This window comes from Electrophorus electricus, chromosome 11 (assembly GCF_041902795.1).
Source record: "Electrophorus electricus isolate QZ-2024a chromosome 11, ASM4190279v1, whole genome shotgun sequence".
NCBI lineage: Eukaryota > Metazoa > Chordata > Actinopteri > Gymnotiformes > Gymnotidae > Electrophorus > Electrophorus electricus.
This window is the reverse complement of record NC_137507.1, coordinates 12,297,236-12,308,758: the sequence shown is the minus strand read 5'-3', so window position 1 is coordinate 12,308,758 and position 11,523 is coordinate 12,297,236. Positions and strand designations below refer to the sequence as shown.

The following is an 11,523-nucleotide window of genomic DNA, read 5'->3' as shown; positions in this document are numbered from 1 at the left end:
ATGTTTATTTTTACTAGTTTCTAAAGCGTTTGAGAAGATTTAGCCATGTAATGAGAGAATAAAATCCTGATTTGATGTAAAAGTGAGTCTCCATAGTTGAGATCTTTTCACAAATTTGTTATACCAACAAAACAGTATTTAGGAAGTAATCCACAGGTGTAAAAGCAGTACAGATTAAATTTATTTTGTCTCAAATAAAGTGTATAATAGCAAAAGTATCATTTTTTCCACTAAATTAATAAAGATGGCTCAACAAGACCAAAACAGCAATTCTTTTGAGCTTGATTTACTAGGTATTACTTATAATACACTGTATGTTCAAATTAACATCACAGTGAACAGAAAAAATATATATTTGGTATCACTTTTACAGTAGGTTTACCCTTACAACAGGTTTTAAAATTATGTGCGGTTATTAATTAGGGTATAAATACCTTTGAAACATTTACCTGTTGACGCATGAATTGAATTGGTTATTTCATATGTTAATTTAGGTAAAATTATAATTTCTGACTAATAACACAACCATATTAACAAATGTCTGATGAAGCTGACAGTTATAATGCTGGATGATAGAGAAAAGTAAGATACCGAACCGGCAAGATCAGAGGTATAACCAGGAAGATCTGAGCTTTAATCAAGAAGATCTGAGCTTTAAAAGTACAAATAAATGTGGACTATTTGGCCAACAAAAAGACTGCCATTTCCCTCTTAAAATGTTATAAATGCTTTTTAAATTATTTCTAACATGTTTAAGAGCTAACCCTTAATTTAGCATTAGATCAGAGATTGCAGACCACCCCTTCCATTAATAATCTACGTTTTGATAAGTGCAAACAGAGCTGTAGAAAGGGTAAAGAACTATTAGAATCAAAGTTGTTGAAATTAGAGCTGCGGGTATTGCAGTAGAATGCCAAACATCCCCACCCCCTCGCTAAAAATCCAACAGTGGCATAGGCAGCTAGCAGCTGCCAGACACTGTTAAAGAAAGCTAGTAGCCAGGAGGATGGTCTTTCTCCTTAATTTCAGTTTCATATATCAACTTTAGTCCACTGGTCTGCAACAGAAAAGTTTATATTTTAATCATTTTGAATTTAAATCAATAATCAGTTTGTATCAGAAAAGATGAACAGTGAGGCACTTTTGAAAACGTGTCTTAAAAACAGGAAATGCTACTATGATAAATGGCCATCAGTGACCAGCATGTAAACAACTTTAAAGTTATATGTAATGACTTATTTATCAACTATCCTTTTGGAACCATCAGTTTTTATGGCTTCTGAGAGGAACCTCATTTCCTCTAGACATCCCTGGGATGTCCACGTCCTTTCTTGGGGATCTACATGTCCCTGTTGCTGCTGCTGAGCATTTTGGGATAGGACGTTCCAATGGAGTGTCCGTGTCTGCACACCACAATCTCCAGCAGGTACTCATCTACCTTCACCACGGTTTTGGTCATGTGCTCATTACTCTTGAGGAAGATGATGGTAAAGAGCGCCACTTCAAACTCGGGGCTGACACCAATGAAGGAGCTGCCCAGGGGCTTCACCAGGCCCTTCCAGCTAAACTGCAGGTTCAGAACATGGTCATCCTCATCCGGCTGAGAGGTTCCAGCACAGTGATATGTAAAAAACCAATAAATGCCATTTTAGGTATAAGACACCTTGGGTATGAAAATGGCACTACGCAAATTGAACTTATTATTAGGTATAAATACTAACATCAAAAATATCATCTTTTTTTTAGAGGTTGCATTTCAAAATATATGAAGATTTTGCATGTAATTTCAGAGTTATACTGTACATGCTCTGATATACTGCATTATTATATACTGAAAAACATACATATACTTGCAAATAAATTAACTAGGTAGTAGGTAGCTTATTAACATGCAAAAAATGCTACTTAACGTCAGCATATCATTAGATTAGCTTCCCCTTAAACCAAAAATTATGTTTAAATTTAAAATAAAACCTGAACCCACTACCCATTTGCTTCAACACTGTGAGATATTACCATGACAGTGATATGTAACATTACAGTGATATGTAACATTACAGCGATATGTAACATGCTAATATACCGTGTCTTTATTTCTGGCCTTGTAGCCCTTGTAATCCACAACATTCAGATTCTCTTGCAGGTAAAACTGGACCCAGTTATGAAGGCCCATGATCTCTTTACCATACTTGGTCTCTCCAACAAACACATGCTCAAACCCACATGAGTCTGCCCTATATGAAGAGAGAAAGCAATGATGTCAAAGAGATTATTTTGAGACATAGCGAACATAATCACAAGTGAATTAAACTGTAAACATATTAACAGCCAATCTTGAATTGGAATGTACCCTCCAAAGGAACCACAACAGTGGTCATAAACATAAAGAAGACATTTACTTAAATAGGGCACATGAAAGGTTTAGAGTTAGACCCAGATTACAATCAAATTTACTCTCTGCAGTTTTGTTTCTAAATGTGGTATGATTCAGTCAGAAATTTTATGAACACCTTATATGCTAGCTATGATGTTTACAGATAAACAAAAGGGGTTATTAAAACTTAAAATCTGAAAGTGTTTTTTTTTAAATCAATTTAATTTAATAAAATGCACATTTTTTTCTGAACTGTTGATGATGTTACAAAAGTTCTGATTGTGGCCTTAATTTAAAGTCTGATGCCATCTAGTGGATATTTCACATCCATGCCCACCATAGCAATTCAAAATACTGGTCATTATGTGTTATGTGGTCTTGTAGACTCACCCTCCACGTCTGTCTCTGTTATAGAGCTTGAACCAGATGTCGTAGAGCTGTTTTTTAAATGTGGCTATGTCAGAGGAAGCTTGTCCTTTACTCACTAAATACTTGTGAGTATGCTGTAAGATAAATAGATGAACAATAACTATACAAGTATATAAAAACTCAGAGTGCCAAAATCAGTAAGTAATATGTATGCATATGTGACAAAATAAGCTTGTAAGAGTACCTTCATGACCTCTGTCTTTAGAATGGCATCGAGAAAGAGGTGATTCTCCTGGAGCTCTTCGCTTGTCACTTTCTCAGCCACACCTGTAGACATCTCATAGTTGTCCAGAAGTTTTATAAAGCCTGAAGAAACACAGTGGAATAAATACAAAAATGTGTATCTTTCAACAAAATAAGAGGAATTGGTATAGTGCTATATATAAATTTCATTTTCAAACTGCTATTAAATTTATTTTTTGAAGTATATAACTTTCATGATGAGAGAGATGCAATGCTTACAGGCATAACTGGCAATGCTTTTGAGCTTGTCCTCATTGACGTAAGAGAAGAGTGGAGCACTCGCTTTGTCTCTAGCAGAATTAGTGCCCTGGGACACAAAATCAGCCTTCCCCTGGAAAACAAAAAACTGTACACGTCAGTTGACTATTCAGTTGACTATTCAGTTGACTTTAAACAATATTTTTTTAAATTTATGTAAAGATTTTGGGGCCTCTGCTGATAATAATTTCCACTTGCAATTTCCTTTTCTTCACCAAGATATGCCTGGTATTTTTTTGGATCTACTTTTACTTTTTTCTGTGTTCTCTACAACTCTCTGCTTATGAAATTAGTTTTAGGAAGTAATGCATTTCACATGAATTTCATTATAAAGTTATACTATTATGCTCATTAAGCTTTATTTCTAAACAGTTAAAAAGATTTTCAGTTTCACCATAAGTATCTATCATTACCATCATCCAGTGTTTTACCATCACAACAAGTTAAGTGTTGGTAGTGACATGTTGCAGTAATGATTTTATGTCATGGATATGCTAACATTACTCAACAGCTAATATAAGATGCACTTTAAATACAATAAATAATGTGAACTTTCTTTTTCTAAAATAATGTAATATTTTATAAAATCATGGAATACTCCATGATTAGGAGGAATACATGATTAAATTACTCACATTTCCATTATAATGTCACTCTTCTTTCATAACTGACGTGTTCCCCTGTCTTCATCTCCATGATTACATCATAAATAAAAGTTACCCCCAAAAAGATACTTAGTAATTATGGGCTGTTGTGGTAATGACAGTAATGTTGGGCACGGTAATATATTGTCCAAAAACATACACAAGTTATATAGATATGAACACAAATAATATATTTTGTGTCTTTTTAAAGTTACTATAAAACCATATACTAAGAATTTTAATGAACTCATCACTTTGTCATTTTTTCGGTGCAGAGAATTTTTAAAATCTAGGTTGCGGATGAAGCAAAAGTAGCAAAGTACTGATGTTTAAAACATTTTAAAAATGGAAATCACATTTTGATGTGCAAGTTTTGTTGGTGGTGCAATAAATAATATTTAATAACTAATCTATTTATGTTGAGATAAGGTACTTCTAACATTAATTTATAACCTGGGGACATAAAGGTTTCCCTAATTGAAGAATGACCCTCATATCAACTTTGATTATTGCTGTTGAAGTATACACAACTGTAAACGATGTAGCCTAACACTTGAGAGTAACTGAAAGACAGGAAGGTTTTCATCCAAAAGATAACTATGCTATTTGAAATATTTTGTTGCTAGATGATCTCTGCACATCTTCACCTGTAGATTTATTTTGTAGTCTTTTCCAGGCTTCAAGCGGTTCACATCCAGCTTCCACAGCTCATTCAGGACTGCTGAAAGCTCCTGGTCAACAACAGGACTGCAACAATATTCACACGTAACCAAACAACCCAAACAAATCCATGCATTAACATAAAACAATGACACAAGCATGTGGAATCCGTCCCTGTTTTGGGACTCTTCTAACCTGTGGTTTAGTGACTTCCCTTAAATAGCTCCTTTATCATCAGCACATTATAATGCCCATTAAGAGCTAAATATTGCATAGAAACAAACAAAATAGGAATGCTTCTTCAGGGTAAGAGCTAAAGACATTTAAAGTGTTACAAAACAACTAGGCCCTTACTCTTACTCTAACAAAAGCAAATACTCAATTTACTCAATTTGCCAGTAGCATCAGTTATAATGTAATAATAAGACAATATGAAAACACCTCCAAGTGCAAGCATTGAAAACTCTGGTGCTATAAAAAAAGGTTTTTATGTACAGTACGATAATGATTTATATATGTGTGATATATATATATATATATATATATATATATATATATATATATATATATATATATATATATATATATATATATATTATTATTTACAGTTGCATGTAGCTGTTCTGTTATCATTATTGTTGTTGTTAATGATGATAATGTGGTTATTATTATGTTATTAAACTCCGAAATAAAATTGCTTTGAATAATCAATTACAGTAAATAAATAACTTTTGCACAACCAATTGTGACATGCAAAATAAGAACGCCTATGTGGTTTAGGATCTGATGTGACAGCTTGTGATGCTACGTATTCTTATGCTGTCAAAAGGAGTTGTACTGAGCAACATTTGACCACTAGATGTCGGTGTCACGGCAAGTTTCGAATCAATCTTTCCAAAAGCCTAATTAATCCTACTAAACATGAAACGTATTCTAGGGCTCTATGAAGACAGTTAAGTCAGTTTATTAATTGTATATCTTAATACATGTCACTTCACAAAGCTTATACTTTATGTGCGACATACTAAGCCAAAACAATTTCCAAAATATGTCCAAGTAATTTGTGTACTAGCAGTAGGCCACATATTGGCTAGCTAATAAAACGGAAACGCAATGATTTGTAGTAACCTATGGTTTCTTTAGCGGCAGCCATAGTCTTTTGGCGACATGTGCGAAATAATTCATGGAAATTACATAATTCATTTAAATTGCACAATAGCTGTGACACCTGTTTGTTTGTTTGTTTATTTATTTATTTAAGTAACGACACCGACACTCTACTTAGGTAATACATATGCAACTTCACCCCACCCAGACACGTTACAGAAAACTAAACAAATTTACCTGCCTTAGGGGAAGGATGTGAACCAGGCACTTTTTGTTCGTATAAAATAATACTCAACATTTTAGTTAAATAACCTTTTAACGTAAACAAAAACGTTTTCGACTAATTTTAAGCTATTTTAATTTACAGGTGCACGTGGAAGCCTAGCTATATTCATGAAAAAAAAAAACACGCACCAAGAAACTGTCGCAACATAAAAACCCAAAAGCTGTATCCGTATTATGTCATAAACTGAAGTCGCGCTAATTATATGACTCACCTTTTTGCCATTATTACGAAGCTGTCCTCTTTCGTGAGTAGACTACAGCGTTTGTATTCAACCAGTTAATGCCCAGTTAATGCAGGAAGTTACTTCAAGCAATTTTATTAGCTACAAATCCTGGACTGAATCGTTCTCCTAAATCCGCCCAGTAAAGCACGTAAAATTGCATCATTGTCTAAGAGTGAATGGAAGAAGTAGGTGTGGCCAAGAGTGAATGGAAGGAGTAGGTGTGACTTTAAGTGAGTGTATAAATATTGGGCGTGGCTTTACGTGCGTGGGCGTAGATTTAAGGGAACCCGGATGTATAGGGAGGGTGGAGAGATGCGACAGTTTATCAGTTTACAAAGTTTACTGAGTAGTGTCTGGTAGACTTAGCTAACGGTAGCTGTCGAATAAGAGTATCGATTGTTCAACCGCGGTCATTTTTTTTAACTTTTTTGTATACGGCAGATAGGATGCTGTCTTACGTTATTGGTGTATGTAGCTACTATTTTATACGGGGCGAATTTTCATAACGTTAGCTAGCTAGCTGTTTTTAGCTAGTTAATGACGTTAGCTATGTAGCTAGCTGTTTGTAGCTAGTTAATGCTAGCTAGCTACATAGCTAACGTCATAGTGATATAAACATTGGAATTAGCGTATCCGTACCTGTTATCGTCAGGGTTAAATATAATAAAGTCATATCTAACGGCACGCAGCCATCTAACTATGATATCTTATTCTTCAGTGTTTAACAATATATTTGAGTAAAGAAATGTTGGTGGGTGCTGTGATTTTAGTTAACCTACTGTCTTTGACCCGCTTGTAATCTGTCTTGAGGCTAGCATCTTCACTTTATCTAAAGCACTAGCTAGCTAACTAGCTAATTAAATTATGGATAGATATATCCTATAGTTTAACGGGTAGCGTAAGCATATATCAGTCATAACACAGGCGATGCAGTGGTTTAAGTTTCTACTATAACCATAGCTATTTACCTAGAGGCAATGCTAGTAGCAGCAATACCCATGGTGTGCTACTCCTGTGATGGAGGAGTTCTGCACAGTTCAGTGTTTTCCCAGCTCACACGTCATTTATCAGTGTACATTTAACAATGTTTTGAATAGAATTCTGTACTTTTTGTGAATGCTGAAATAGGTGGGGAGCCCATATTGCTACTACACAGTAACAAACTTTGTTCTCATGTCTGCAGCTCATTCGTACTGGGCTTGAAGGTATCTTTGGCCTAATCATGAGACTCTTGGGCATAAAGAGAAGGCCTGCTATAACACTTGAGGACCCCAACATCAAGTATGCTTTGCGGCTGATAGATAAAGAGGTAAGCATTGTGTCCTCCTTGAAGCAGAAATTGTTAATAGTTATGTCCAAATTGCTGACCTTTTGTACTTGGCTGTGTTTCTAACCAACATGCAATTTGACATGCTCTATTTTTAGGTTATTAGTCATGACACTAGGAAGTTTCGGTTTGCCCTGAAGTCTCCGGAACATGTTTTGGGGCTTCCTATTGGTAGGTTTAGTGTAAATTTAACTACAGTTCAAGTTGAAATTATGCCATGCAGCTATTGGTCTGTATGAGTTAATCTTTATTGTTATGTCTACAGGTCAGCACATATACCTCTCTGCAAAAATAGATGGTAGTCTTGTGGTGAGGCCCTATACTCCTGTATCCAGCAATGATGATAAGGGGTTTGTGGACCTGGTTGTTAAGGTAGCTATTCTTTGAAAAGGTATAGAATGTTAATGTCTTGTCTTGCCAGACATTACCAGAACAATGCTACATGCGACCCAGGGCTTTGTGATTTCATAGCTGGGTATGTGAATTTGGAAATGAGCTTGATCCGTCTCAAAAATATGGTTATAAAAGTATACAAAACTGAGTTAAGGATTGTCTGAGTTTGCTGGGTTTGTATTTAAAGTGTTTTTATACAGTAGTGAATACAGTTTTGTTGTGCTATGTAACCAATTTATTAATAAAGCTCATAACTAAATGGTGTGCTGCATTTTGTGGATTGTGAAAATATTCTCCAGTATCATGTCAAGAATAATGTTATTGGCTTTGAATGTTTTATACCATATTCTCTTAATTATTACAACATTCCTTCTGGTTTCTTTTTGTAGATATACTACAGAAATATTCATCCAAAATTCCCTGAAGGTGGCAAAATGTCTCAGTACTTGGAGAGTCTTCGGATTGGGGACACAATAGATTTCAGAGGGCCAAGTGGACTGCTGGTTTACAAAGGCAAAGGTAAATACGAAAGAAATGTTTGATATGTTTGGCTTCCATTAATAGTTTCAACATATTTCTAAATTTAAAATTATGTTTAGTATGGGGTTAATGTGTAAGTTAATTGAGTTTTTTTTAAATGGTGCTCCTTATTTTTGTGACTGTTCATTCTATTCAGTTTAGTAGTTTGTCTTAGAAGAAAATAGGAATAGTCTAGTCTTATTTTTGTGTGGCCTTAATTGTTTACTGTCACCTCTCAGGGGTATTTGAAGTCAGACCAGATAAGAAGTCAATCCCAGTTATTAAGACTGCAAGACATATCGGTATGATCGCTGGAGGCACAGGTAATCCAGTCACCACACTGATTTGTCATTGCAGTGTTCTTTGATCTTGCATAGAAGGTTATGCTCCCTGCTGTTCTATAAGACATGTGATTTAAGTTTAATGCATGAAATTGTGGTTATCAGCAAATTTGCATCTGCTTTCGCAGTCACAGTCTAAGGATTATGGGTATTTCTTATTTGGTTGATCTGTATCACAGGTATTACTCCCATGCTGCAGATCATTCGTGCAATAATGAAAGATCCTAAGGACCATACCATTTGTTACTTGTTATTTGCTAACCAGGTAAGCTGTTTTTGCAAGCTTTTGGACAGTGGTAGGCAGGAGTGAGCGCAGCTGATGTGTTGTTTGAAGGCTGAGACCAACTGATTAAACAAGTGGAGTGGGTACTCCAGCTCAATTAGAGCAGGAGTTAAAGACCCACGCAGGCCTTTTGCAGAAAAGACTTAGAATTTCCAGTCAGGTGTGAAATAATGTGGGGAACTAGGGACCTCCGGTGGCTACTTGATGATAAATAGTAGTTAATTCTATAATTGTAATCTAGTAAATCACTTTTCCTATACTTTCAAACAGTCAGAGAAAGATATTCTTCTACGCCCAGAACTGGAGGAAATTCATGCCAACAACCCAGACCGTTTCAACCTTTGGTTCACCCTTGACAACGTTCCTGAGGGTAAACAGAACTTCAAAAATGTTTTTAACATATTGATATTTCTGCAAATATCCAGATATCGACCTATGGTGTCTGTCCAGCACAGCTTAGCTATGAAGTAGGAAAATTAAACTGCTTTAACATCTAGCTTCAAACATTGAACTAGTTGACGGCTATAGTTCTTAGAAATAATTTATAATCCGTTATTCTCATTCATGTGCATGTGACAGGCTGGGAGTACAGCCAAGGTTTCATCAGTGAGCAAATGGTGAGAAGCCATCTTCCTCCCCCTGGTGACGACACGTTCATCCTCATGTGCGGCCCTCCTCCTATGATCCAGTTTGCCTGCAACCCCAACCTGGACAAAGTGGGCCATTCCTCCAGCAGGCGTTTTGCATTCTAAAGCAGAAGCTATACTAGTGCTGGGAGCCATTGGCTTAGGTGCAGCAAAAATCCAGGTGTGCCTAGCTTTGTGGAACAGTGTTGCCATTGTTGGTATGGAAGAATATGCAATCAAGGATTCTTTTGCCATGGAGAGATTAATGTCGGACAGCAGTGTCAGGTGGGAGAGGGTCCTCTGATTATTTATGCTTACAAATATTTGTTTTAGGGTTTGCTTAGAAGGCTTTCTCACATGCTAAATCAAATACATTTGCATGGTTGGTCAGGTAATGCAGGTTACTTTTTTATGCAAACAACATTTGGTATATGATTTGAAGAACATTAGTGAATCAATGCATTGATGTATGTAGCATGTCATTCATTTTACAGGTTTCTTGATTCTAATAATAGTTTTTTACAGGCATTTAATACGACACCCACTGCGCAAGTTTCTCAGTTTTTTTGTAAAGCCTTAGCACTTTAGTGTATAAAACAATTGCAGTATATTTGCTTTAATGCTTCCAAAGTGAAATTTAAATAACTTAAAACACAAGGCTGGGCTCACATTAAATAATATCCATACGCTCTGTATACAACACCCAGAAAATATCATGGGTTGTTTGCTTTCATTGCACTCTAGCAGTGTTTGTCAAGAGATTTGCTTCTTTATGCTGATGTAACCTAGTTTACTCTTTTAAAACTGCCAGATTAAAATTGAATTATGTATGTAAAATAAGCTTTTGCACCTTTTTAAGATGTCACTTACAAAACATATATTCTGTTGTGTTGAGTATTGCAAATAAATATATATTCATTGTTGGGGCACTGTATGAAGTAGTTTCCCTACAGTAATCTTTCTGTGTGTGTTTTCACCAGTCATTTTTTTTTTTCCCTCTCAGAACTGTAATGACAGTCCTTATTTGTGCAGGGTGAAGATGTAAAAACATCAGTCTTTTTGACAATGACCTTACTTTTAATAATTGTGTAAGTAATTTATAAAAATTTTTATCTAAGAAATATCCCATAGTGTTACCATCTTTCTTATATTCTTTTACATTTGGCATACACCCTTGTCCAGAGAATGCTTTATAGTCTCAATTAAATACATATCCTCAATAACAGTAGATACATCAGTGTTAACAGTATTTTGAAGCTAAGTTCTGGCATTGCCAGAGTGGAAGGAAAACACAAAAATACAAGATTTTTTATTTATTTATTTTTTTTTAAATAATAAGACATTAGTGCTTTTAAGTGCCTGGAGACTGCATGAGGAGGTGAGTCTTTAGTCTTCATTTGAAGACATACGGTAAAAGTCAACCTGATGTTTGTTTTATAAAACACTTAAGAGTTGGACCGGTGTGAGCAGTGTGCCCTCGTGCCCCCAAATTTCACCTGTTGTAACACTTGTATTGGCTGTTGATGTCTTTTAGAATTGACTATAATACTCCTATTGACCTTAAAATGCCTTAATAGTCTCTTCCCATTGTACCACAGTAACATGCCATACTGTGGCACCAAGCTCTGAATTCCCCTTTTTAGCAATCTGAGGGCTCTTTAAAATCCAAGCATTATTAAGAGGAAGGATGCATGTATATTGTTTATTTTATTTTAAGTCAAGTAAGCCTGCGTCTTCTGCTGGATTTGTTCTTATTTTATCTTATTTTGCTCTTTGCTTTCCCTTTTAGCCTCCAACTTTTTCTTTAATT

The 11,523-nt window shown here is 35.4% G+C and overlaps 2 protein-coding genes across 3 annotated transcripts; one reads left to right on the top strand and one right to left on the bottom strand.

The window, feature by feature from the left end:
• Window positions 1-159: 159 nt before the first annotated feature.
• si:dkey-222f8.3 (Poly(U)-specific endoribonuclease-C-like) lies at window positions 160-6,376 on the bottom strand. 2 transcript variants are annotated; one of them, XM_081723120.1, is made up of 7 exons: window positions 6,213-6,376; window positions 4,596-4,695; window positions 3,266-3,353; window positions 2,988-3,109; window positions 2,765-2,877; window positions 2,084-2,234; window positions 160-1,600 (listed from the first exon to the last, which is right to left on the bottom strand). In XM_081723120.1, exons 1-7 carry the CDS (start codon window positions 6,221-6,223, stop codon window positions 1,340-1,342), a joined length of 846 nt encoding a protein of 281 aa, XP_081579246.1. In that variant the 5' UTR covers window positions 6,224-6,376; the 3' UTR covers window positions 160-1,339. The 2 variants fall into 2 exon arrangements, with proteins under 2 accessions (XP_081579246.1, XP_026858039.2); XM_027002238.3 differs by having other exon boundaries at window positions 3,266-3,377; window positions 6,213-6,372.
• Window positions 6,377-6,525: 149 nt separating this feature from the next.
• On the top strand, window positions 6,526-10,647 carry cyb5r3 (cytochrome b5 reductase 3). Its single transcript, XM_027002245.3, has 9 exons — window positions 6,526-6,691; window positions 7,408-7,533; window positions 7,650-7,722; window positions 7,817-7,923; window positions 8,334-8,463; window positions 8,703-8,786; window positions 8,984-9,069; window positions 9,358-9,457; window positions 9,667-10,647. The coding sequence occupies exons 1-9, from the start codon at window positions 6,671-6,673 to the stop codon at window positions 9,837-9,839; spliced, it is 900 nt and encodes a 299-aa protein (XP_026858046.1). The 5' UTR covers window positions 6,526-6,670; the 3' UTR covers window positions 9,840-10,647.
• Window positions 10,648-11,523: the final 876 nt, after the last annotated feature.

Coding starts and splice junctions, on each gene's coding strand:
- si:dkey-222f8.3 (XM_027002238.3), bottom strand. Junction 3,378..4,595: donor ACTACAAAATAAATCTACAG/GTGAAGATGTGC, acceptor TTTGTTTTCCAG/GGGAAGGCTGATTTTGTGTC. Junction 3,110..3,265: donor AAGCATTGCCAGTTATGCCT/GTAAGCATTGCA, acceptor GTGTTTCTTCAG/GCTTTATAAAACTTCTGGAC.
- cyb5r3 (XM_027002245.3), top strand. CDS start 6,671: ATGCTGTCTTACGTTATTGGT. Junction 6,692..7,407: donor TGCTGTCTTACGTTATTGGT/GTATGTAGCTAC, acceptor TCATGTCTGCAG/CTCATTCGTACTGGGCTTGA. Junction 7,534..7,649: donor TGCGGCTGATAGATAAAGAG/GTAAGCATTGTG, acceptor CTCTATTTTTAG/GTTATTAGTCATGACACTAG.